Source organism: Cetorhinus maximus, chromosome 22 (genome assembly GCF_964194155.1).
Source record: "Cetorhinus maximus chromosome 22, sCetMax3.hap1.1, whole genome shotgun sequence".
Classification (NCBI taxonomy): domain Eukaryota; kingdom Metazoa; phylum Chordata; class Chondrichthyes; order Lamniformes; family Cetorhinidae; genus Cetorhinus; species Cetorhinus maximus.
Window position 1 is genome coordinate 17,363,726 of NC_135900.1, and position 23,435 is coordinate 17,387,160.

General features: G+C 41.2%; 1 protein-coding gene across 3 annotated transcripts in view; it reads right to left on the reverse strand.

Moving 5' to 3' along the window:
* The window catches only part of arid2 (AT-rich interactive domain 2), a 110,963-nt gene extending 91,955 nt beyond the window's left edge, over positions 1-19,008 (reverse strand). For 2 of the 3 annotated variants that reach the window (XM_078567854.1, XM_078567851.1), the window contains exons 1-3: positions 18,507-19,008; positions 18,269-18,362; positions 17,499-17,596 (exon numbers count right to left, since the gene is read on the reverse strand). In XM_078567854.1, coding sequence (XP_078423980.1) covers positions 17,499-17,596; positions 18,269-18,362; positions 18,507-18,610 — 296 coding nt within the window. In that variant the 5' untranslated portion in view covers positions 18,611-19,008. The remainder of the gene's footprint in view (positions 1-17,498; positions 17,597-18,268; positions 18,363-18,506) is intronic. The other variant, XM_078567853.1, reaches the window with a different exon arrangement.
* Between the last annotated feature and the right edge of the window lie 4,427 nt (positions 19,009-23,435).

Consider the following 23,435-nt stretch of genomic DNA (forward strand, 5'->3'; position numbering starts at 1 on the left):
CACGTTCTGGAGCCAACGAGGGAGCAGGATATCTAGACCTGGTGTTGTGCAACGGGATAGGATTAATTAATGACCTTATAATGAAGGCACCCTTAGGTAGCAGTGATCACAGTATCATTGAATTTTACATTCAGTTTGAGGGAGAGAAGAGTGGGTCTAAGACTAGTATTTTAAACTTAAACCAGGGTGTGAAAACAGAGCTAGTGAAAGTGAACTGGTAATCGGGGGGAGGGGGCAGGGGCGATGGCGTAGTGGTATTGTCGCTGGACTAGTAATCCAGAGACCCAGGATGATGCTCTGGGGACTAGTTGGTGGAATTTGAATTAAATAAAAATCTGGAATTAAAATGTCTAATGATGACCATGCTGATTGTTGTAAAAACCCATCTGGTTCACTAATATCTTTTAGGGGAGGAAATCTGCTATTCTTACCTGGTCTGGCCTACAAGTGACTCTAGACCCACAGCAATGTGGTTGACTCTTAGCTGCCCTCTGAAATGGCCTAGCAAGCCAGTTAGTTGTATCAAACCACTACAAAGTCTCAAAAAAGCAATGAAACTGGACGGACCACCCGGCTTCAACCTGGGCACCAGAAACAAGAACAGCAAACTCAGCCCTGTCGACCCTGCAAAGTCCTCCTTACTAACATCTGGGGGCTAGTGCCAAAATTGGGAGAGCTGTCTTACAAGCTAGTCAAGCAACAGCCTGACACAGTCATCCTCACAGAATCATATCTTACAGATAATGATCTAGACCATCACCATCTCTGGAACATCCCATCGGCAGGACAGACCCAGCAGAGGTAGCAGCACAGTGGTATACAGTCAGGAGGGAGTTGCCCTGGGAGTCATCAACATTGACTCCAGGCCCCATGAAGTCTCATAGCATCAGATCAAACAATGGCAAGGAAACCTCCTGATTACCACATAACGCCCTCCCTCAGCTGATGAATCAGTGCTACTCCAACTTGGAGGAAGCACTGAGTGTGGCAAGGACGCAGAATGTACTCTGGGTGGGAGACTTCCATGTCTATCACCAAGGGTAACTCAGGAGCACCACTACTGACTGAGTTGGCCCAATTTAAAGGACATAGCTACTAGACTGGGTCTACAGCAAGTGGTGAGGGAACCAAGAGGGAAAGACATATTATCGGTAGGAGTGGCCATTGCACACAGTCGCTGTGGAGACAAAGTCTCGCCTTCACATTGAGGATATCCCCCATTGTGTTGTATGGCACTACCGCCATGCGAAAAGGGTTAGATTTTGAACAGATCTAGCAACTCAAGACTGGGCATCCATGAGGCACTGTGGGTCATCAGCAGCAGCAGAATTGTACCTCGAACACAATCTGTAACCTCATGGCCCGGCATATCCCCCACTCTACCATTACCATCAAGCCAGGGGATCAAACCTGGTTCAATGAAGAGTGCAGGAGGGCATGCCAGGAGCAGCACCAGGCATGCCTAAAAATGGCGAAGCTATAAAACACGACTACTTGCATGCCAAACAGCATAAGCAGCGAGTGATAGTCAGAGCTAAGTGATCCCACAACCAACGGATCAAATCTAAGCTCTTCAGTCCTGTCACATCCAGTTGTGAATGGTGGTGGACAATTAAACAACTCACTGGAGATGGCGGCTCCACAAATATCCCATCCTCAACAATGGAGGAGCCCAGCACAGTAGAGCAAAAGATAAGGCTGAAGCATTCACACCAATCTTCAGCCAGAAGTGCCAAGTGGATGATCTATCTCGGCCTCCTCCGGAGGTCCCCAGCGTCACACATGCCAGTCTTCAGCCAATTTGATTCACTCTGCGTGATATCAAGAAACGACTGAAAGCACTGGATACTCTTTCGAGTTATCAACAGTCACAGATTGCAACTCTTTTTTTCGAGTACAATCACAGTTCTTGGTTTCCAGGAGTGTGACATGAACCCACAACCCTCTGATTCAAAGGCGAGGGTGCTATGAAAGCACTGGATACTGCAAAAGCTATGGTCCCTGACAATATTACAGCAATAATAGTGAAGACTTGTGCTCCAGAATTTGCCACGCCCTTAGCCAAGCTGTTCCAGTAAAGCTACAACACTGGCATCAATCCGGATATGTGGAAAATTGCCCAGGTATGTCCTGTACACAAAAAGCAGGACAAATCCAACCCAGCCAATTACCGCCCCATTAGTCTACTCTCGATCATCAGTAAAGTAATGAAAGGGATCATCAACAGTGCTATCAAGTGGCAACTGATTAGATTAACTTGCTCACTGATGCCCAGTTTATGTTCCGTCAAGGCCACTCAGCTTCTGACCTCGTTACAGCCTTGGTTCAAACATGGACAAAAGAGCTGAACTCCCCAGGTGAGGTGAGAGTGACTGCCCTTGACAGAGTGTGGTATCAAGGAGTCCTAGCAAAACTGGAGTCAATGGGAATCAGGGGGAAAACTCTCCGCTGGTTGGAGTCATACCTAGCACAAAGGAAGATGGTTGTGATTGTTGGAGGTCAGTCATCTCAGCTCCAGGACATCACTGCAGGAGTTCCTCAGGGTAGTGTCCTAGGCCCAACCATCTTCAGCTGCTTCATCAATGACCTTCCATCCATGATAAGGTCAGAAGCGGGGATGTTTGCTGATGATTGCACAATATTCAGCACCATTCATTGAAGCTTTTCATCTGCACTCATCAGGACAATTCGCAAGAATACCAAATATAAAGGGAACAACCACTTATACTATATGAGAGAAGTGTTGATTGATTGGCAAGTGGACTCTGATTGGTAGGGGCGTTGCCGTGGAGAATGCACCAGTTGTTGGTGACTGGCAGCTAACTGTCAAGCATTGTTTGAAATTTAAACCAGGCAGCTCAACTCTGATTCCTCAGTACAATGCCTTGACCAATGAACCAGCGAATGGCCATCACTTATTTTGTTTAGTTGAAACAGGTGCAAAGTGTGTACATGTTCTTTCAGTGTGCAAAGAAAAGGGGCCTGCATATTAGTATATGCGGTTCCCAGGACATGTAAATGCGACCCCAACATACAATCTTAAATTGGTTGTCAGCGTAATTCTTAGCACACTGAGGATTATTTAGAAATTGTCCAATTGCACAATCATATCCAATGTCGGACACGGAGTTTTGATTTTTGCAAGCTACAGCCCAAATTGAGCAACAGGTGAAGCTAGCTGTTTCACACTGCTACTATGCAGTAGCAACACGAGTATATTTGCCACTAACCGGATGCTGCCGTCAAGCCAAAAAAGGTGTTCTGCCTATCATACAAATGAGTAATGTGGTGTATGAATTTCAGTGCCTGTGTGATGCAAGGTATCTAGGCCATATGCCCCAAAGTCTGGCGGGTCGTATCAAACAGCATGCCCCTTCCACTGTTCGCAATGGGCAAGGTACAGACTAAATTTGCTAAAAAATACTCAGTGTGCTAAGAATCACGCTGACAACCAATTTAACATCGTCATTCGGGCTTGCAATGTGGCACATTCGCATATACTGGAAGCTACATAATATTAATACACAGGACCCTCTTCTTTGTAGACAGAAAGAACTTGTAGACACTCTGCACCTGTTTCAACTAAACAAAATAAGTGGCAGCCATTCGCTGGTTCATTCCTCAGGGCAATGCCTTGACCAGAGTTAAGTTGCCTGGTTTAAATTTCAATCAATGCTTAGCAGTTAACCATCAGTCACTGTCAACTGCATTCTCCATGACAACGTCTCTACCAGAGTCCATTTGCCAACGAATCAGCGCTCTCTTCTCATATAAATTGTTCTTCCCTTTACATTTGGTATTTTTGCGAATTGACCTGATGAGTGCAAGATGAAAGCTTTAACCAAAAAAAAAGTCTCACTTTTTCAGCAATACTCAAGCTCTGCACTACCAAATGACTAGTTTCAAGATAAGTGTCATGGACAGATATGCAACACATATTTAATCCCTGGCATAACCGCTTTTGGATGGTCTAAGTTATTGCAACCGTCATGCCAATGAAGATACTCAACAACTTGCATTGTGAAAATTCACTGTAATAGTGAGGGCATCCATTTAAAGTAAATCTTCACATAAAACAAAACAACATTTATAATCAATCTTCAATTTATTTAATTTTCTCAAACATTTGGAAAGATATTAGCAAGAACTTTGGTCAGGCCCCATCTGGAGTACTGTATTCAGTTTTGGATGGACATATGGAATTGAGGTACAAATCTGCCACAATTAGTTGGCAGAGAAGGCTCGAGGGACTGAATGGCCTCCCGTTCCTAATGTTCCCAAGTCCAATGCTAGCGGTTGTATGTCAGATTTGTATAGAGCTTTTGAACCAGGTTATTAGTATAAAATTAGAAATAGCATGAGCCCAAGATCAAAAATTGCAACACTCATTCTGCATTCCCCCATTTCATTATTCACCAAACTGCTACCCACCCTTCAGTTTATTGGCAAGGTGGGGTAGCCAATTAGGTCAATTAAAGTGCCTATTGAGGGCACTCCAAGCAGCCCTCCTGCTGTGGCCGAAGCCTAGCCAATAGATGGAATCAGCCTCTTGGCAGGTCAGAAGGCCAGCAATGCCTCATTTAGTTTCCTTTCCCAAACCCCCACCCACAGCTGCAATTGCGAGAGGGCCACAGCTGTGGCCGCGGGCAACCTTGTGCAGGGATTCCTTTCCACAATGACAGCCTAGCAGCTGTGGCCATTTTTTATTTTTAAATATTGAAAGAGGGCCTTCACCTTGAGATGTCCTCGCCGCTGCCCATTGACTTCAGCAGCATCCACCTCTGGCCATGGGACTGCTGATCTTCCAGTTTTAGACAGCCTACTATTGGGCCCCAAATCTTGGGAACTCACCCTCAGTCCTTAAATGGACCACTTAATTGTTCACTTTATTGGCGAAAATCTTCCTCTGGTCCCGCCACTCTCAAACGTGTGTGCTTGATCTGTATTTTATTTCAATGGAAGGGTCAGAACCCAGGAACTAAAATCTTGTCTCATGATAACCTAGTAAGACATCTCTGAGGAAAGAGGGACAAATTGTTACAATGTAAAGAGTGTTTGAATACAGGTAATTTAGGTTAGGGCTGAGGTGTGGGGCTGAATGTTGAGGTTGGTTTTTATTGAAATATTGAGGTTGGGGTTTAGTGCTGAGTCGGGTCTCATTTTCATCCTGAATTTGAGAAACATCCCTGGATTTCACTGAAAAGTGAACTAGCATCCATTACCACAACTCAAATAGCTTCTCCTCTGCAAGCCAAATCACAGAATCACATAGTGCAGAAGAGGCCCTTCGGCCCATCAAGTCTGCACCAACACGTGAGAAACACCCGACCTACCTACCTAATCCCATTTACCAGCACTTGGCCCATAGCCTTGAATGTTATGATGTGTCAAGTGTTCATCCAGGTACTTTTTAAAGGATGTGAGGCAACCCACCTCCACCGCCCTCCCAGGCGGTGCATTCCAGACCGTCACCACCCTCTGGGTAAAAGTGTTTTTCCTCACATCCCCCCTAAACCTCCTGCCCCTCACCTTGAACTTGTGTCCCCTTGTGACTGACCCTTCAACTAAGGGGTACTCCCTATCCATGCCCCTCATAATCTTGTACACCTCGATCAGGTCACCCCTCAGGCTTCTCTGCTCCAACGAAAACAACCCAAGACTATCCAACCTCTCTTCATAACTTAAATGTTTCATCTCAGGCAACATCTTGGTGAATCTCATCTGTACCCCCTCCAGTGCAATCACATCCTTCCTATAATGTGGCAGCTAGAACTGCATACAGTACTCCAGCTGTGGTCTCATCAAGGTTTTATACAACTCCAATATGACCTCCCTACTTTTGTAATTTATGCCTCGATTGATAAAGGCAAGTGTCCCGAATGCCTTTTTCACCACCCCACTAACATGCCCCTCCACCTTCAGAGATCTATGGACACACACGCCAAGGTCCATTTGTTCCTCAGAACTTCCTAGTGTCATGCCGTTCATTGAGTACTTCCTTGTCAAATTACTCCTTCCTGGATCTTCTTGCGCCACTGGTTTTCACAAAAGGGACCCAAGAAATTATCTTGAACTGGCCCTTGTGGCCACACCCTCCATCACGCACCACAAGAGGAGTTCACCCAACATCTTTATTGCTCCTCATATGACACAGAGCCTCAAGATACAGAGCCTCAAGATACAGTGCGAAAGACACGTCATCTTCTCCAGCATCGTGATGCAGTGGATGTACTGCGAGTCGTCTTTGGCCAGTTTTATTCAAAAAGAGCATCAAGCCAATCCACAGATAAATGTGCAACTCCTCAAAGACGGGCAGAAGAGAAAGGATTTCAGCAAGCATTAGCTGATGTCTTTGCTGAAAAATCCATTCTAAGTGAACCTCAAGATTCCAAAAGAGCAATGGACATGCAGGGATACGATGTACGAAACAGCAAAAGACGTTCTTGATGTAAAGAAAAGAAATGATTTCTGCTGCTTCAATGCTCAAAAGCTGACTTAGCTCCAATGATTGAGGCAAAGGCAGCAGCAAGCGTACAGTACTTGGACACCCCAAGCAGAGTAAATAAACAGCAAATGAGGAAAGAATCCCAAAATGTCCAACAAGGGTACCTTAGACAAATGAGAGAATACTAATTCTGTCAACGTAACCAAACGTGTGCTGGAAATGATGATGCACATGGAATGTTTGCCAGACTTAAAGAGGCATTGGGCCATATTGTCACCAGATTGGGTCCACTGCACACTACTATGAGAGAAATCATTACTTCCAAACGAGGAATTATGGACCATTGGACAGAGCACTATCTGGATATACACAATAGACAAAATGCAGTAAGTGAAGATGAGCAGTAAATGTGAATCATCAGCAACAGCCAAAGATGAGGACATCCCTCATTTTCATCATTCTTTCATAATGACTGTCACACAAGCAGAATCTAATTTCTTGTCTCTTTTAGAGCATTATAAATACTACCCAATCCCTAGAATTTCATCCTGTTAAATGCAATTTCTTCTTTTTTTTAAACTGCACCAAATCCAACACATTCTGAACTACTTCAGAGTCGTCTTCTCCTTCAGATGGCATGCCTGGATTGGTCCATAATTATGCTCGGTAAAGTGGTTTGCCATTGCCTTCTACAGTATGGCTGACCAGGAAAGTCTCCCACTCTCACCTGCTATCAGGCATATTAGAGGGATTTACAGGCTGATAATTAACCTGTTTGGCCACATTACGAACACACCTACCATGGCCATCAAGTCCCAGAGTGGGACTTGAACCTGGAGCTGCTGGCTCAGAGGTAGGGACACCACTCTCAGGGTCTCCTAACCAGCCATAACTGTTCTCATGACATGGGGTTTAAAGAGCAGGAATGGCAGCTCAACATTTCTAGTTGCAGTTTTCAAACAGGATAGAGAGAGGGATAAATACAGAGTGGGAGTTACAGTACTGATTTAAAAAGAAATGCAGGTGTAAGGAGGGATGATATCCAAGGAGGATCAAATGAGCCCAAATGGGTTGAACTGAGGAACAAAAAGGAGCACACATATTGCTGATAGCACACGATATACCCCGAGTTGGGCCAGACAGAATAACAAAAGAGTAGGACAATTGCTGAGAAGTGAAAAAACAATAGGGCGTATTAGCAAAGAATTTCAACTACCCTAATATTGACTGAGGTAAATGTCAATATAAAAGGTATAGAGTGCACAGAATTCTTAAAATGCATTCACGAGAACTTATTTTAGCCAGCACGTAGTAAGCCCAACAAGGGACAATTCTGGACTTAATGTTAGGAAATGAAGCTGGGCAGGTGGAAGGGGTATCACTGGGGAAGTATTTTAGTGGTAGTGATCATAATTCAGCTGGATTTAGCATAGTTGTGCAAAAAGATAAAGATAAACATGAAGGAAAGGTTCTTGATTGGGGAAAGGCCAAATTTACTAAGCTGAGAAGTGATTTGGTAAAGTGGACTGGAAACAGCTACTTGAAAATAAATCAGTATCAAAGCAGTGGGACACATTCAAGAAGGAGATAGAAAGGGTTCAGAACAAATACACTCCCACTAAGAAAAACAGGTGGGACTCCAAATCTAGACCCCTGGATGTTAAACAGCATTTGCCTGATGCCACAGCTCAATATTACGGAAAGAGTATAGAAATTGAAGGTGTAGAATTAAAAAGATTAGGAAAGTAGAGAGAGCCCATGGAAAAAATAATATTGGATTTTTCTTGATTTTACCTACAAAAGATATTTTCAATGCAAAAAGAGAAGGATTACTAAGGAAATAGTAGGGCCAATTATAAACCAAAAAGGTAGCTGGTATGTGGAGGTGGAAGACATGAACATGATTCTTAATGAATACTTTGCATCTGCTTTCACAAAATAGGGGAATGAAGCAGACATTGTAGTTGAAGAGGAGGAGTCTGAAATATTGTGTGGGATAAGCATAGTGCGAAAAGAAATATTAAGGTGCGTAGCATCCATAAAATTAGATAAATTACTAGCACTGCTGAAATGTACCCCAGGCTGTTAAGAGAAGCAAAAGAAGATGAGTGGAGACTCTGACCATCATTTTCCAATCCTCTATGGCTACAAGCGTGGTGTCGGACAACTAGAGGATGCCTAATGTTGTACCTTTATTTAGGGATACTCTGGGTAATTACAGACCAGTAGCCTCAGTGGCAGGCAAGTTATTGGAAAAAAAAATTCTGAGACAAAGAATAAATCATCATTCAGAAAGGAATGGATTAATCAAGAAAATAAAAATAAAATACTGCAGACGCTGGAAATCTGAAATAAAAACAAAGTGCTGGAAAAACTCAGCAGATATGGCAGCATCTGTAGAGAGAAACAGAGTTAACGTTTCAATTCTAATCTGACCCTTCTTTGGAACAGTGGTTTCTTTTCCCCTTCATCCTAGGGAGATTTAATTGTGGTGCCTAGATGGAAACAGATCCCTACTATCCATTCTATTAGCAGAGGGGTAATAACCAAGGGATATAAATTGAAATTAATTGGCAAAGGGATTGGTGGGGAGTTGAAGAGAAATGTGGGGATCTGGAATTCACTGTCTGAAAGGGTGGTAGAGACAGAAACCCTCGTTACATTTAAAACTCCCGGGCTTTGCACTTGAAATGCTGCAACTTACAGGGCTACGGACCAAGAGCTGGAAAGTGGGATTAGGCTGTGCAACTCTTCTTTCAACCAGTAGACACATGACAGGCTGAACGGGCTCCTCCTATGCCATAATTTTACTATGTTTCTATCCATTTGGTTCCCACCTTCAAGTGGAACAGTTGGACAAAGCTAATAAATTAACTCCAATTGTCAACAAGGCTTCATGATTAGCCACTGGAGGACAACTTCCAAGTGACTCATCCATCAGTTTTTCCCCAACGTTAATGAAAATTGTTTCATTTAAACAAATTGTTAAGAATGTCATCAAGCTGAAATGGTCACCAGCATGGAGGTCATAATTAAAGACTGCTTTCGGCGAGGATCCAATTCTACAAGACTGTCCGCAAGTTGATTTTATATAGGGGTATAAGCAGCATTGGCCCAAATCAATGAATCAAATCCCACACAGATTAATTTGAAGGAAGTGGCGCAGAATTTTAAAATTTGAAGTCCTTCCCAAACAAAATCATTCTACAACAAATTGAACACCCAACCAGTAAAGGACCTTGCTAAATGAATGCAAAGATAAACCACTTTGTACAGGGAAATCATATCAAGTTAGATTTGTTATCCTATTATATTGGTTATCTCACCTATTTACCTTGGACAAAAGTCATGACAAATTTGAAAACTGCTATTTGCATATATGTATAAATCATGCTTTTTAAAGTTCAAAGTTCTTATTTGTATTCACATAACAATCTTCTTCATTTCATGCATGTAGGTGAAATATTATGGATGTAATCAGTATTCACTATAAATTGACATGGACACTGTAGTCTTTAGGGCTCATTAAAATGTACAGGTATATTTAATTAGATGTCTCTTTGCCACTGTTGGCTATCTTTATCTAAGCATGTCCTTTCGAATATTCCTCTGTTTCTATGAATATAAATAACTCCACTTCACTGCTCATTGCAAACATTGAAGACTGACTATGACCAAAGGTACAAGTTAGGTTTCCTTTGCTAAATCCTTTCATTCAATTGCTCCCTGAAATGATCTAACATGTGTCAAGCATGTGAGTTGTCAAACAGTTGCTGTTACACAGCATTATCCACTAATTTTCAATTAACTGTGCATTCTTGTAATATTTTCCAATTTCTTTTTTAAAAATCTTTATGGGATGTGAGCATCACTGGCAAGGCCAGCATTCTTTGCCCATGAGGTGTGATGGGCCACCTTCTTGAACCATTGCAATGAGAAGTTGAATACCATAAAATAAAATGCATGGAACTAATTAATTTAAATTATAAAATCATAAATGCACAACCCGAGAGCCTGGTGGAGGTAGATTCGATCGCAGCTTTCAAAACGGTATTGGATAATTATCTGAAAAGAAAAAATTTGCAGGGCTACAGAGATCCTGAAAGGAGGTTCAGCAGGGGGAGATGCACAGCCAAAATTAGAAGAGAGAGCAAGCGAGTCTGGAAGGTATAGAAATTATAGGCCAGTTAAGGCACAAGGGAGTTTGGCAAGGATGGACAGTATTTATTTTAATGCAAGGGGTCTGACGAATAAGGCAGATGAGTTGAGGGCACAAATTAACACATGGAAGTATGATGTCATTGCTGTCACAGAGACATGGTTGAGAGAAGGGCAGGATTGGCAGCTCAATATTCCAGGATGTAGGGTCTTCAGGCGAGACAGGAAAGGAGGTAAAAGAGGGGGTATTGCAATATTGGTCAAGGAATCAATTACAGCAGTAAGGAGGGATGACATCTTAGAAGGCTCCTCAAATGAAGCCATACGGGTAGAACTTAAAAACAAAAAAAGGAGCAATCACATTGCTGGGAGTGTACTATAGGCCCCCAAACAGTCAGAGAGAAATAGAAGAGCAGATATGCAGGCAAATTTCAGAGAAGTGTAAAAATAATAGGGTAGTAATAGTGGGGGGTTTCAACTTCCCCGACATTGACTAACCCAGTTATAGTGTGATAGGTTTAGAGGGAGCAGAATTCTTAAACTGCATCCAGGAGAGCTTTTTAAGCCAGTATATAGAAGGCCCTACAAGAGAGAAGGGAATGAAGCCAGGCAAGTGGTAGAGCTATCAATGGGGGAGCATTTTGCAGAAAGTGATCATAACCCCATCACATTCAAGGTTGTTATGGAAAAGGGCAAGAATGGGCCAAAAATCAGAGTTCTAAATTGGGGAAAGGCCGATTTTAAATAAGATCAGATATGATTTGGCCAGAGTGGACTGGGAGCAGCTACTTTTAGGTAAATCTGCGTCAGAGCAGTGGGCTCATTCAAGAAGGAAATAGGGAAAGTACAGGGCCAACATATTCCAATTAAAACAAAGAGTGGGACCAACAAATCTAGGGAATCCTAGATGTCGACAGATATACAGGATTGGATAAAGAGAAAAAGGGAGGCTTAAGGCAAATACCGAGGGCTCAAAACAGCAGAAGCCCTGGAGGAGTATAGAATGTGTAGGGGGGGAAACTTAAAAAGGAAATTAGGAGAGCAAAAAAGGGGCATGAAAAAACATTGGCAGGTAAAATAAAAAGGAAAATCCAAAGTTATTTTACAACTACATTAAGAGTAAGAGGATAACTAGGGAAAGAGTAGGGCCCATTAAGGGCCATAGTGGTAACTTGTGTGGGGAGTGGAAGACGTAGGTAGGGTTCTAAATGAATACTTTGTGTCGGTGTTCACAAGGACAACGTGGGTATGGAAATCAGGCAGAAGGACTGTGATATAATTAAAGAAATTAGCACAGAAAGGGAGGAGATTCTAAGTGGTCTGGCAGGCTTAAAAGTAGATAAATCTCCAGGCCTGGATGTAATGTAACCCAGGCTGTTGAGTGAGGCAAGGGAGGAGGTAGCAGGGGCGCTGGCAATAATTTTCAATACCTCTCTGGCCACAGGAGAGGTGCCAGAGGACTGGAGGACAGCCAATGTGGTACCGTTATTCAAGAAGGGAAGGAAGGGATAAACCAGGGAATTACAGGCCAGTCAGTCTAACCTCAGTGGTGGGGAAACTATTGGAAACAATTCTGAAGGACAGAATTAATCTGCACTTGGAGAGGCAGGGATTAATCAGAGGCAGTCAGCATGGTTTTGTTAAGGGGAGGTCATGTCTGACCAATTTGTTTGAATTTTTCGAAGAGGTGACCAGGTGTGTAGATGAGGGCAATGCATTTGATGTAGTCTACTTGGACTTCAACAAGGCTTCCGATAAGATCTTGAATGGGAGACTGATAATGAAGGTAAAAGCCCATGGGATCCAAGGCAATTTGGCAAATTGGATCCAGAATTGGCTGAGTGGCAGGAAGCAGAGGATGATCATCGAGGGGTGTTTTTGTGACTGGATGCCTGTATCCGGTGGGGTTCCACAGGGATTGGTGTTGGATCCCTTGCTGTTTGTGGTATATATAAACGATTTAGACTTGAAAGTAGGAGGGTTGATCAGTAAGTTCGCGGATGACACTAAAATTGGTGGGGTGGTAAATAGTGAAGAGGATAGCCTTAGATTACAGGAGGGTATAGATGGGCTGGTCAGATGGGCAAATGGAATTTAATCCGGATAAGTGTGAGATGATGCACTTGGGCAGGACAAACAAGGCACGGGAATACACGATGAATGGTAGGACCCTGGGAAGTATTGAGAATCAGAGGGACCTTGGTGTGCATGTGTACCAGTCCCTTAAGGTAGCAGGACAGGTAGATAAGGAGGTTAAGACGGCATATGGGAGACTTGCCTTTATTCTCCGAGGCCTAGAATATAAGAGCAGGGAGGTTATGCTGGAACTGTATAAAACGCCGGTTAGGCCACATCTAGAGTATTGCATGCAGTTCTGGAATCCGCATTATAGGAAGGATGTGATTGTACTAGAGAGAGTGCAGAGGAGATTTACCAGGATGTTGCCTGGGCTGGAGAGTCTTATGAAGAGAGATTGGATAGACTGGGGTTATTTTCCCTGGAGCAGAGGAGGTTGAGGGGGGACGTGATTGAGATGTATAACATTATGAGGGACATTGATAGGGTAGGCAGGAAGGAACTTTTCCCTTTGGTGGAGGGATCAATAACCAAGGGGCATAGATTTAAGATAAGGGGCAGGAGGTTTAGAGGGGATGTGAGGAAGAATTTTTCCACCCAGAGGGTGATGGGAATCTGGAACTCACTACCTGAAAGGGTGGTAGAGGCAGAAACCCTCATTACATTTAAGAAGTTTTTGGATGTGCACTTGCAATGCCATGGCATACAAGGCTATGGGCCTAGTGCTGGAAAATGGGATTAGAATAGTTGGGTACTTGTTTGACCATCACAGACTCGATGGGCTGAAGGGCCTTTTTCTATGTTGTAGACCTCTATGACTCTAAGGCAGGGAATGAGACTAGGTGAGTGGCTCTTTCAGAGAGCGGTACAGACATGAAGGGCCTATGGCCTCCTTCAGTGCTGTAACCATTCTATGATTCTATAACATTTGTGTATACTGCAGCCATTAATTACAGTCATAACCTACTAAAATGAAGCCATGATCTAAATTATGATATTCGGTAGTATGTTACACTAACATCGAAAGATTGCCTAAAATGCCACACAAGGTTCAACATGCATATAATTTTAAAGGTTTATGGTATGTTTTCATTCATTACCCATCCAATACAGTTAACAACTATTCTACACATTTTCATCCAAGATATCAAAAACACAAATACAATTTGATCCTCTTTACAAATTCATAAGGACTGCACTTGCTGTATGAAGTGGTATTTTATGACTGATACTTATTCATTGCAAGAAATCTTTCAACATCAGAAATGTTGCAGGTAACTTGCAACATCCCTTTTTCAATGAGCATGCATCAGTTTTGGGCTACTGTCTTCACTCAATTAACTGATTATCTAAACAACTTACACTCTAACCAATTCAGTGGGAGGACCAATTCAGTGGGAGGACCATGAGTAAATAGTTTTTTAAATGATGATATAATTTTTAAAATAATTTTAACATGAAAGACCATTTGACATACATACAGCCTGAAAAAACTTATTGCACATAGCTAAAGATTGAAAGATGATCTTTGGGGGCAAAGAGATCAGACATGATGCTTCACATTATATGTTGTTTACTATAAATTACAGTAAAGAAAAAAAAACTGCACTTTCTCTTTAGCTAAAAATAGCTTTCATTATGCCGCAGCATTAGGAATATATCAATTTAAATAGACAAGTTCTCTTCAGATAAATTTAGGTAATTATATATTAGGTGATAATTATATAATTGATGTAGGTCAACTGACTACTTTGAACTGTAAACTTCCCATCCTGGAACACTTTTTTCAAAGCTCAATTCTAGTTCTGAAACGTAAAACATTATTTATTTGCAGCACATACCCAAAAAGAAATAATGCTAATTTCATGGTGTCCATGTAACTTTACAACTTGAATATAGTAAGGGACCCACTATTAAAATTTGATCCATATGGTATATGAGCAATTTGAAAATTCGTTATACATGACATATTGTGCCAGATTAGGATCAACATCTATTTGAATATCCTTACCCATAAATTGTCACACACATCTGGCCTGGAGACAGGATGAAGGGCTGTTCATGTACAAAAGCTGCTTTTAATGCAGCAAATCAACTGTGCAACAATATTAGCTACAAAGTCTACAACTGTACCATGCCGTTTGTCAATTTTCTAGGTACTGTATTTACAAAAGATATAGACAGGATTTGAAATATTTTTGTAACATTTGGCATAAGAAATGTTATCAGTTCCATCAACATGTTGAGATGATAGCACATTTGTCAGAAACACAAATACTTGCTAAGCTAAGACAGTTTAAACCAAACATGAGCTATGCAAATTCGACATTCAAAGGAGACTATAGCTACTAATATTCTCCCATCAAAAGTAGTTGTCAGAAACTGGCTTAAAGCTTCAACATCCTTTTATGCTGATTTACATAATGCTGCTTTTAGAGTGATGAAAAACATACTAAATGTACACTTTACTTTCTCAAATCCTAAACTCAATATAATTGTTAGTCTTGAATTATAGTATTTTTCTGAAAAGTGGGATGTTTGGCAATGATCTTGAACTTAAAGAGAAGAAAAAAAAACTTTGTAAAATTCATTTATTTTAACCTGGGAGCAAAAATAAATGGTATATTGCTCAGACTTTCTTGAGTCTGTTGATTACAATTCATATCAGGCAAAAAGCCATCCTGCAATTTTAAAACAAAGACAATGCTTCCCAAAAGAAATTTCGACAGCACAAACAAAAGATTGTTTTTAAGATCTCTCAATACTATAAATGGGGTTGTCTTCTGAAAAATTAATTAAATAGGATGATTTAATATTGTACCACAGTGTTCCAGTCATCTTTAATTGTCTTAAGCACACATTATAGTTATTGTTAATCACTACTGCTTGCACTCTGAAAGCCTACTGCATTCTAATTTTTAATTGGCCTTTTCCATCAATTTTAAGGCAGGCCCCTCATCCAACTGGAAACTCAAGGTTGGCAGTGCAATAAAAACATTAAGATTTCTATTTGTGCCTCATGAACATGTAATCGGTATTTATTTTATATGGCCTTCCAGCAAAGATGTTTCGTTTAAACATTATAAATATATTAATTACCTTTCACCAATCTACAATAAAGTATTTAGTATCTTTCAGGTACTGAGGGTGTGTGGCTGTCGTCAACATTAACCACATTTATAAATGAAATCTGATGAATTATGTGAAAATGTATACAACACATGCACTGTTATTTCTTATGTTTCCGTAACAGCAAGGAAATGTATGTCTCTGTAGAATATCAAAAAAGTAAAATTCAAATAGAGGAAAATATTGCAATAAGCATTGCTGCTTTATAAATCATCTGGAGAAAGAGTACAATATGGGTAAACAACTGGGAACAAGTCTAATCTTAAAACATATCTTGTATACAAGAATACCATAGTCCTGATGTTCTGCACATGCAATTGGACGTGAATTGAAAAAAAAAATGGCACACCAATTGGTGATCAGCATAGCTTTAATTTTACCAATGATTATTTCTGCATGAGAATGCTCTCAAATTCATTTGTGATAATCCCTGCTGTATTACTTAAATATTGCTAAATTAGGCTCAAGTATCATTATACCAAGTTAGCCAAAAGGTGCCAAATAAATCAAACAAGCTTAATTTCCTGAATTCAACAGATGCGCCTTTGCTGGAGCTTTAATACAATAGCTTATAAATGCACAGAGCAATTGTAACTATACCATGACCTGGTAATTTTGAATATTGCTCAAGTTACAGTTACCACAAAATCCTTTGCACAGCTTGTCTAAAACATCTTAATGGCAATTTTACCTTGAACCAGTAAATGTGTATGGCACTGTTGACTGGAATTAATATTTAAATAACAGCTGTCCAATAGTCTACAAACCTCACTACTTCAGAGTACTTCCAAAGTACAACACCTCTTACACATTTAAACAGAACTTGCTACCCTCACCCCCATTCTTATCCACAAACTGCTCATCAATTCTAATGTGCAAGAAAAATCTCCCCAACATAAAATTGTGACTGATCAGCAAATCTACTGTTGAATTATTTCACTTCCATAATTTTGAAATACAGGACAATCAACATCCTTTATCATACAAGAGGAAAGTAAAAATATTGGGACAAAGCAAGACCAACATACTGTACCACTGTACATTTTCATCCATTTTACAAAATATAACTCTTTACAACAAAACTGGCTGTACTATTTTGATTAAGAGTTACAAGGTAAAATTTTCAATTAAAAAAAACTAACAGGCCACATACTATGTTAAGCATCACTGTGGAAATATCTCTGAAGAAGTTTATTTTGAAGAAAAAAATGAAAACAATTAAAGTACAGTGCCATAATATCACATGGACATTTAAAAAGTTCAGTTTTGGCAACAAAATTGACCAACACAAAACACCTGCGATTTTTCATGTAAACAATTATGCTACTTCCTTGCAGGTAGCTTCTGTATGGCTGTAAGTGCTGCAGAACGCCTTAACTGTAAACTATTCCACAAAAGTGGGTCACACCTGTACAGTATTTTGAACTGTAAGTTCAAAATTTTTTAAATCAACCCTCCAGTACACTTGAAAAAAATCCAAAAACGAAGCCACAGTTTAAGCAACAAGGTCTGAAAATAATTGCAAACATTCCTTGTTATTTTGTTCTTTAAAAATGAGATTTATTGTTACATTTTTAAAAACGAAATGTAGTGCCATTTAGTTTTTGAAATTGCTGCTTAAACCCCTTGCCTTAACTCTTAACAGATACAGCGAGTGTTACATTTAATTAATATACAGGATAAATCTTACCGTAAGTAGTATTGTTTTAAGGCAAACGCTGCATTAGGACAACCTTTTGGAAAGTTTAACTCTTCCGTTATGTGTGACCATTTGTTCTTGTCAGTTACCTGCAGCAAAAAACAATAAACCTGATTAATATGCAGACATATTATCAGATACCAGGAATATACCATCTGTCCCTTCACCCACTTTTAACAAACACGACCTGCTCGGCATTTTTTGTTTTTTTTTTAAAAAAAAAAGTCAGCAGCACCTAAAGCGCAACAAAAAGAAAAACTTTCGTACTTTCCTGGTTTCATCCGGCTACCAAGAAGAAGAAAAAAGGTCGAAAACGTTAATAATTTTCACCGTCCTACCCATCCTGTGGGCCTATGCGAGGCCTACGATTTCCCCCTGAACCACGAAGCCTGACACAGCGAAGAAGTCCGTCCCATCCGAGAGGCGACGAGTGAAAAGGCAAACGAATGGTGCGAGCCGGTCCCCTGAAGAGCGTTTCCTACCCCAGGCACACTCACGATTATCGATGTTAAGCATGCCCGCTAATTTTGACTTGGCTGAAGTGCGCGCAGCGAAGCGGCAGCAACAACACCAGGCCAGACACAAGACACCCAACAACTGCCATTTACAGCTCCCGGCCCCACACACACACACAAACACACCACACAAAAACCCTCTATTATGTTTCAGAAATAACAGCCCTCCCAAAGTTTTCCCCCAAGTGTGGAGAGATTTTTAAGAAAGGGGGGCGGGGGAGAGAAAAGAACATGAGAGATATTCACCTTGGCGAATCCTCCTAGGCTGGTGACTCTGGTGTAGAGAGCGTGAAGATCCAGCTCCTTTCCACCCACTATTGGGATCTTTTTAAAAGGCGTCCTGAACAAGAAGAAGAAGAAGAAGAATAAATCAGACCCCCTTCTCCTCCTCCTCCTCCTCTTCAGGAAAGTGCCCAAAGTTTTATCCCTCCCTCCCGGGTTTAAAATCCACACTCCCCCCCCCCCAACCACCCCTATTCCTTACCCTCTGTTGTGGTGAAACTGCCGCAGCTCCTCCAGGAACGCCTGCCTCTTTCTCCTCGGGTCTGAAGGCTGCATTTTCCCCGTCGAATTTGCCATCTTTTTCATTGTTGTTATTGTTGTAGGTGTGTGTGTGTGTGTGGGTAGAGAGAGAGAGAGAGAGAGAGTGTCCGGGGGGGGGATGGTGTGGGTGTTAAAAAATAAGAACCTCTGGAAACTTATTCAATACAAGAGAGGAGAGCCGGTCCGCCGCGGCTCAGTCATTGATGAAGCGAGTGCGAAAGTTTAAGAAGGGGGTAAGAGAGAAGAAAAAAAAAGAAAAAAAAAAGAGCAACGACTTGCTTTTACTCACTCACTGCACTCTTTTCGATCTCCCCTTCAACCAAAAAAAAGAACAAAAAAAACTTACATCTTGTTCTCTATTGTATGTTAATGTGGTTTTAAATATAAGTGTGTGTATTTATGGTGTAAATATTTTTTTTTAGACGGGCTGCAGTGTTGTAAGCGGCTCCATGCAGTCGCTCGGCTTATCATTAACTCACACACACACACATATATATGTAGGAAAGAGAGAGAGAGACATACACACAAAAAAAAACACAGCAGAGGTGCTGGTGCTGCTGGCGGCGGCGGCCGAGACACCAAACAGCAGCAGCGGCGGCGGCGGCTCGAACCTCCCTCGGAGAAGCGAAACAATAGCGCCTCGTCTCAACCAAACCGGCCACCACAGCCTGGGCCCCGGGAGGGGGTGCCCCTATTCAACCATTACACGACACCCCTCCCCCCCCCCCCCAATCTCTCCTACTCCTCCTCCTTCCCCTCCCCCCCCCCACCCGGCCCGGACTTCGCACACAAAATGGCGGCGCCCAGCCTCGGTAGGGAGGACGTTTGCCTTTCTTCTCTAAACTCTTTTCCTCAATTCGGACATGAAGGAAGATAATTTTTAAAAAATTTTTTTTTTTGATTTGTCGCTGTTTCCGGTTGGGATTTTATTTGAAGGACACGGACTCCGCTCGACGAAGGTTGCGATTATTTTCTATTTTGTGGGGAAAAAAAAAGAGATAAGGAAGGCGGTGGCCCTCGCCTGATGAAAATATTGTAAGAGAGAGAGCAGAGAGAAGAGGTGGTTTTCTTCCTTCAGTCGTTTGGTTTGAGAGATAAAGGATTTTTTTTTTTAACGTGAGCAAGTTGGTATACAGCAGTCGTGGGTACTTTCTGCTAAGTTCAGTTGCTGTGTTTGCGTCGAGTTACTAAAAGTTGGAAGAGAATCCTAGGCGGTTGTCATCGCCAGTGGATGCTGCTGGCTTGCGAATAGATATCCCCGTACCAGTGGAGTTTATTTTGTATATGGGTTGATGGTTGAATACTTGGGAGTTGCATATTTAAGACAAAATAAGCAGTTGACCTGAAGTAGTAAGGATCTGCATCGTTGTGTTCAGGGTTTAGCGATGCTCCGATTTCTGTTATTCTGCTTTCTGATAGAAATCCGCAAATGTTAAATGGTGGTGTGGGATATGTTGAGTTTCATTTCTGAGCGGGTTGGATCATCATTCGATACTATTGACGCGGCTTTTAGTTTTACTAGTGACGACTAGGATTTGTTTAGCACAGAGCCACGTAAGGAGATATTAAGCCAAGTATCTAAAATTTTGGGCAAAGCTTAATAATAGTACAGTTTCTTCACTTTTAGATCGTTGCGTTTTTATAGTTGTAGGTACGTATTTCGTATGAAGCGTTAGTTTTTTAAAAGATGCCTTGTAATTGAGTTGAAACTTAAAAAAATACAGCTTATGTTTTTGCTTTACTAGCACATATACATTTCAATTAAATGTAACGAATTACAGTCAAGTTAAAATATTTTAAATTGTACTGGTGATAAATTACTGAATCCCATTTAAGCATATGGTGTAGAGGGTAACATATTAGCATGGAAAAAGGATTGGTTAGCTGACAGGAAACAAGAGATAAATGGGTCTTTTTCGGATTGGTAAACTGGAACTAGTGGAGTGCCACAGGGATTAGTGCCTGGGTCCTCAACTGTTTACAATCTATATCAATGATTTGGATGAAAGGACTGATTGTATGGTAGCTAAATTTGCCGAATGCACCAAGGTAGCTGGGGAAGTAAGTTGTCAAGAGGAGATAGTCTGTAAAGAGGTATAGACAGGTTAAGTGAGTGGGCAAAAATTTGGCAGATGGAGTATAACATGGGTAAATGTGAACTTTTCCATTTTGGCAGGAAGAATAGAAAAGTAGTACATTATTTAAATGGAGAGAGATTGCAGAACTTGGTGGTACAGGGGGATCTGGGCGTCCTGGTATGTGAATCTCAAAGTTACTATGCAGGTACAGCAAGTGATTAGGAAGGCAAATGGAGTGTTGGTATTTATTGCAAGAGGAATGCAATATAAAAGTGGGGAAGATTTACTGCAGCTAGTCAGAGCCTTGGTGAGATCACATCTGGAGCACTGTGTGCAGTTTTGGTCTCATGAAAAAAATAATTACTTTAGAAGCAGTTCAGATAAGGTTCATTTGACTCATTCTTGGGGTGAAGTGTTTATCTTATGAAGAAAGGTTGAACATGTTAGGCCTTTACCCATTGGAGCTTAGAAGAATGAGGTAATCTTATTAAAACATATAAGATCCTGAGGAGACTGTACAGGGTGGATACTGGAAGGATTTTCCTCTTGTGGGGGAAACTAGAACTCAGCGGCATGGAATAAGAGGTCTTCCTTTTAAGACAGAAATGAGGATAATTTTTTTCTGAGGGTTATTGGAGTGTGGAATTGTCTTTTCCAGAAGGTACTGGAGGCTAGTTCTTTAAATTTATTTACGGCTGAAGTAGATACATTTTTGTTAGACAAGGGAGTAGAGTTATGTGGTGCAGGCAATAAAGTGGAGCTAAGACCACAACCAGGTCAGCCGTGGTCTTATTGAATGGTGAAGCAGGCTCGAAGGACTGAATGGCCTACTTCTGCTCCTAAGTCCTATATTCTTATGCAAGTTTAAAACATGTCAAAGCCTTGGAGAGAATGCAAAAGAAATTGACCAAAATTGTACCAAGAATGAAGGACTTTGGTTTTGTGGAGACACTAGAATAGCTGGAATTGTTGTCCTTGAAGCTCAAAGTTATGGGGAGATTTGAATAGGTATTTAAAATTGTGAAGGATCTTGGTAAGAGTGGATAGGGAGAAACTGTTTCCACTGGCAGGGGGGTGATAACCAGAGGTCACAGATTTAAAATAATTGACAAGGAGCAAAATAAGAGTTTTTTGATGCAGTAAGTTCTTATCAAGAATACACTACCCGAAAAGGAGGTGGAAGCAGATTCAGAGGGAATTGAATATATAGATGTTAGGGGTTACCAAAAGCTTGGTCAAAAAGAGGTGGTTTTTAAGGCAGATGACAAGGGTTTAGGAAGCCAATTCCACAATATAGGGCTGAGGGACAGCCATATGTGGAGTAAAGGAGGGAATGAACAAAAAGGCAGCCAGAAGACTGGAGATTTTGGTAGGATGTAGGGTTAGAGTAGGATGTAGTGATAGTGAGGGCAGAGTCATGAAGGGATTTAAGCTCAAGAATTTTAAATTGAAGATATTTGGGGACAGGAAACCAGACAATAGTGATTTTGGTGCGGGATTAGAAATGGGAAGCAGAATTTTGGATGAGTAAAGTTTAAGGACATGTAGGGCAGAGGGCTAACCACAAGAGCATTGTTGCTAATCTATAGGTCACTATTCCCTGGTGGAGAATTTCAGCAGCATGTTTGCTGAGACTAGGACAAAGACAGGCGATGTTAGAGGTGGAATTAGGAAGCTGTGATAGTCAGAAGCTCACCTCCAGGATCATATATAAGATGTTGAGGCTGTGAATGGAATTGTTCTGCCTGCAATGCTGATCGAGAAAGGAGATAGCCTTATTTGTTCTATGGAGTTTGTGGCAAGAGCTGAGGATAGTCCCTTGGGTCTTCCCAATATTTAATTGGAGGAAATTGCATTGCATCCAGCACTGGATGTTAGACGAGCAGTCTAACAATGCAGGCAGTGTTTGGGAGTGAAGAGGCGATAGGTAGTGCTAGATGTTCCAGTGTACATGTGAAAGCTGACTGCACATCTTTTTGGATGTTGTTGCCAAGGGGAAATATATGGATGAGGAAAGGGCCAAGGATGGATCATTAGGGGACTCCACAGTTAACAGTACTGGGGTGTAAAGAAATGCCATTTCTGGAGGTGCTGTGGCTATAATTAGACATGAGTGAAACCAAGCAAAAGCAGTCCTACTGAGCTGTATAATGCAGGATAGACATTGAAGAAGAATGGTCTTGTCATTTTTGTCAAAGCCTGCAGGGAGGAAAAGGAGGGAAAATACATTAAGGCCTCTCTCGGAGGGCATAATTTATGACTTTGATCAAGATTATTTGACTGGGGTAGAAACCAGATTGAAGAGATTTTAACATAGAATTGTAAGAAAAATAGGAATAGATTTGGGAGGTGATGCATTCAAGGACTTTGGAGAGGTAATGGAGAGTCATGGTGCAAGGATTTGGACTCGAGGATTTTTTTGAGTAAAGATAATAATGGTTTAAAATACAAATTAGCTGTATAGTAAGTCACCTACGTTAATCTACAAAAGTGATTAAATGATACTAAATTAATTTGCTTTTGAAGCTTATGAACACTAAATTATGCACTTTGAAACCATATATTTAAGGATGCATTTATATTGTGAGTATTATATCAGTGTAAAGTGGTTTCCACACCTGCAAAGTGTTCTTTCAGCTGGGTCGTTCAGAACGATAAGTGGCCGAGTATTGCAGTCAACTTATCAAGGGATTAGCGAAGCCATGGAGACTATGAAGGCCAGGCCCTGTCTTCAACCAGTTTTGAGGTAGCTGATCTTAGCCATGGTGATGGTAGGTAACATTACAGATTCA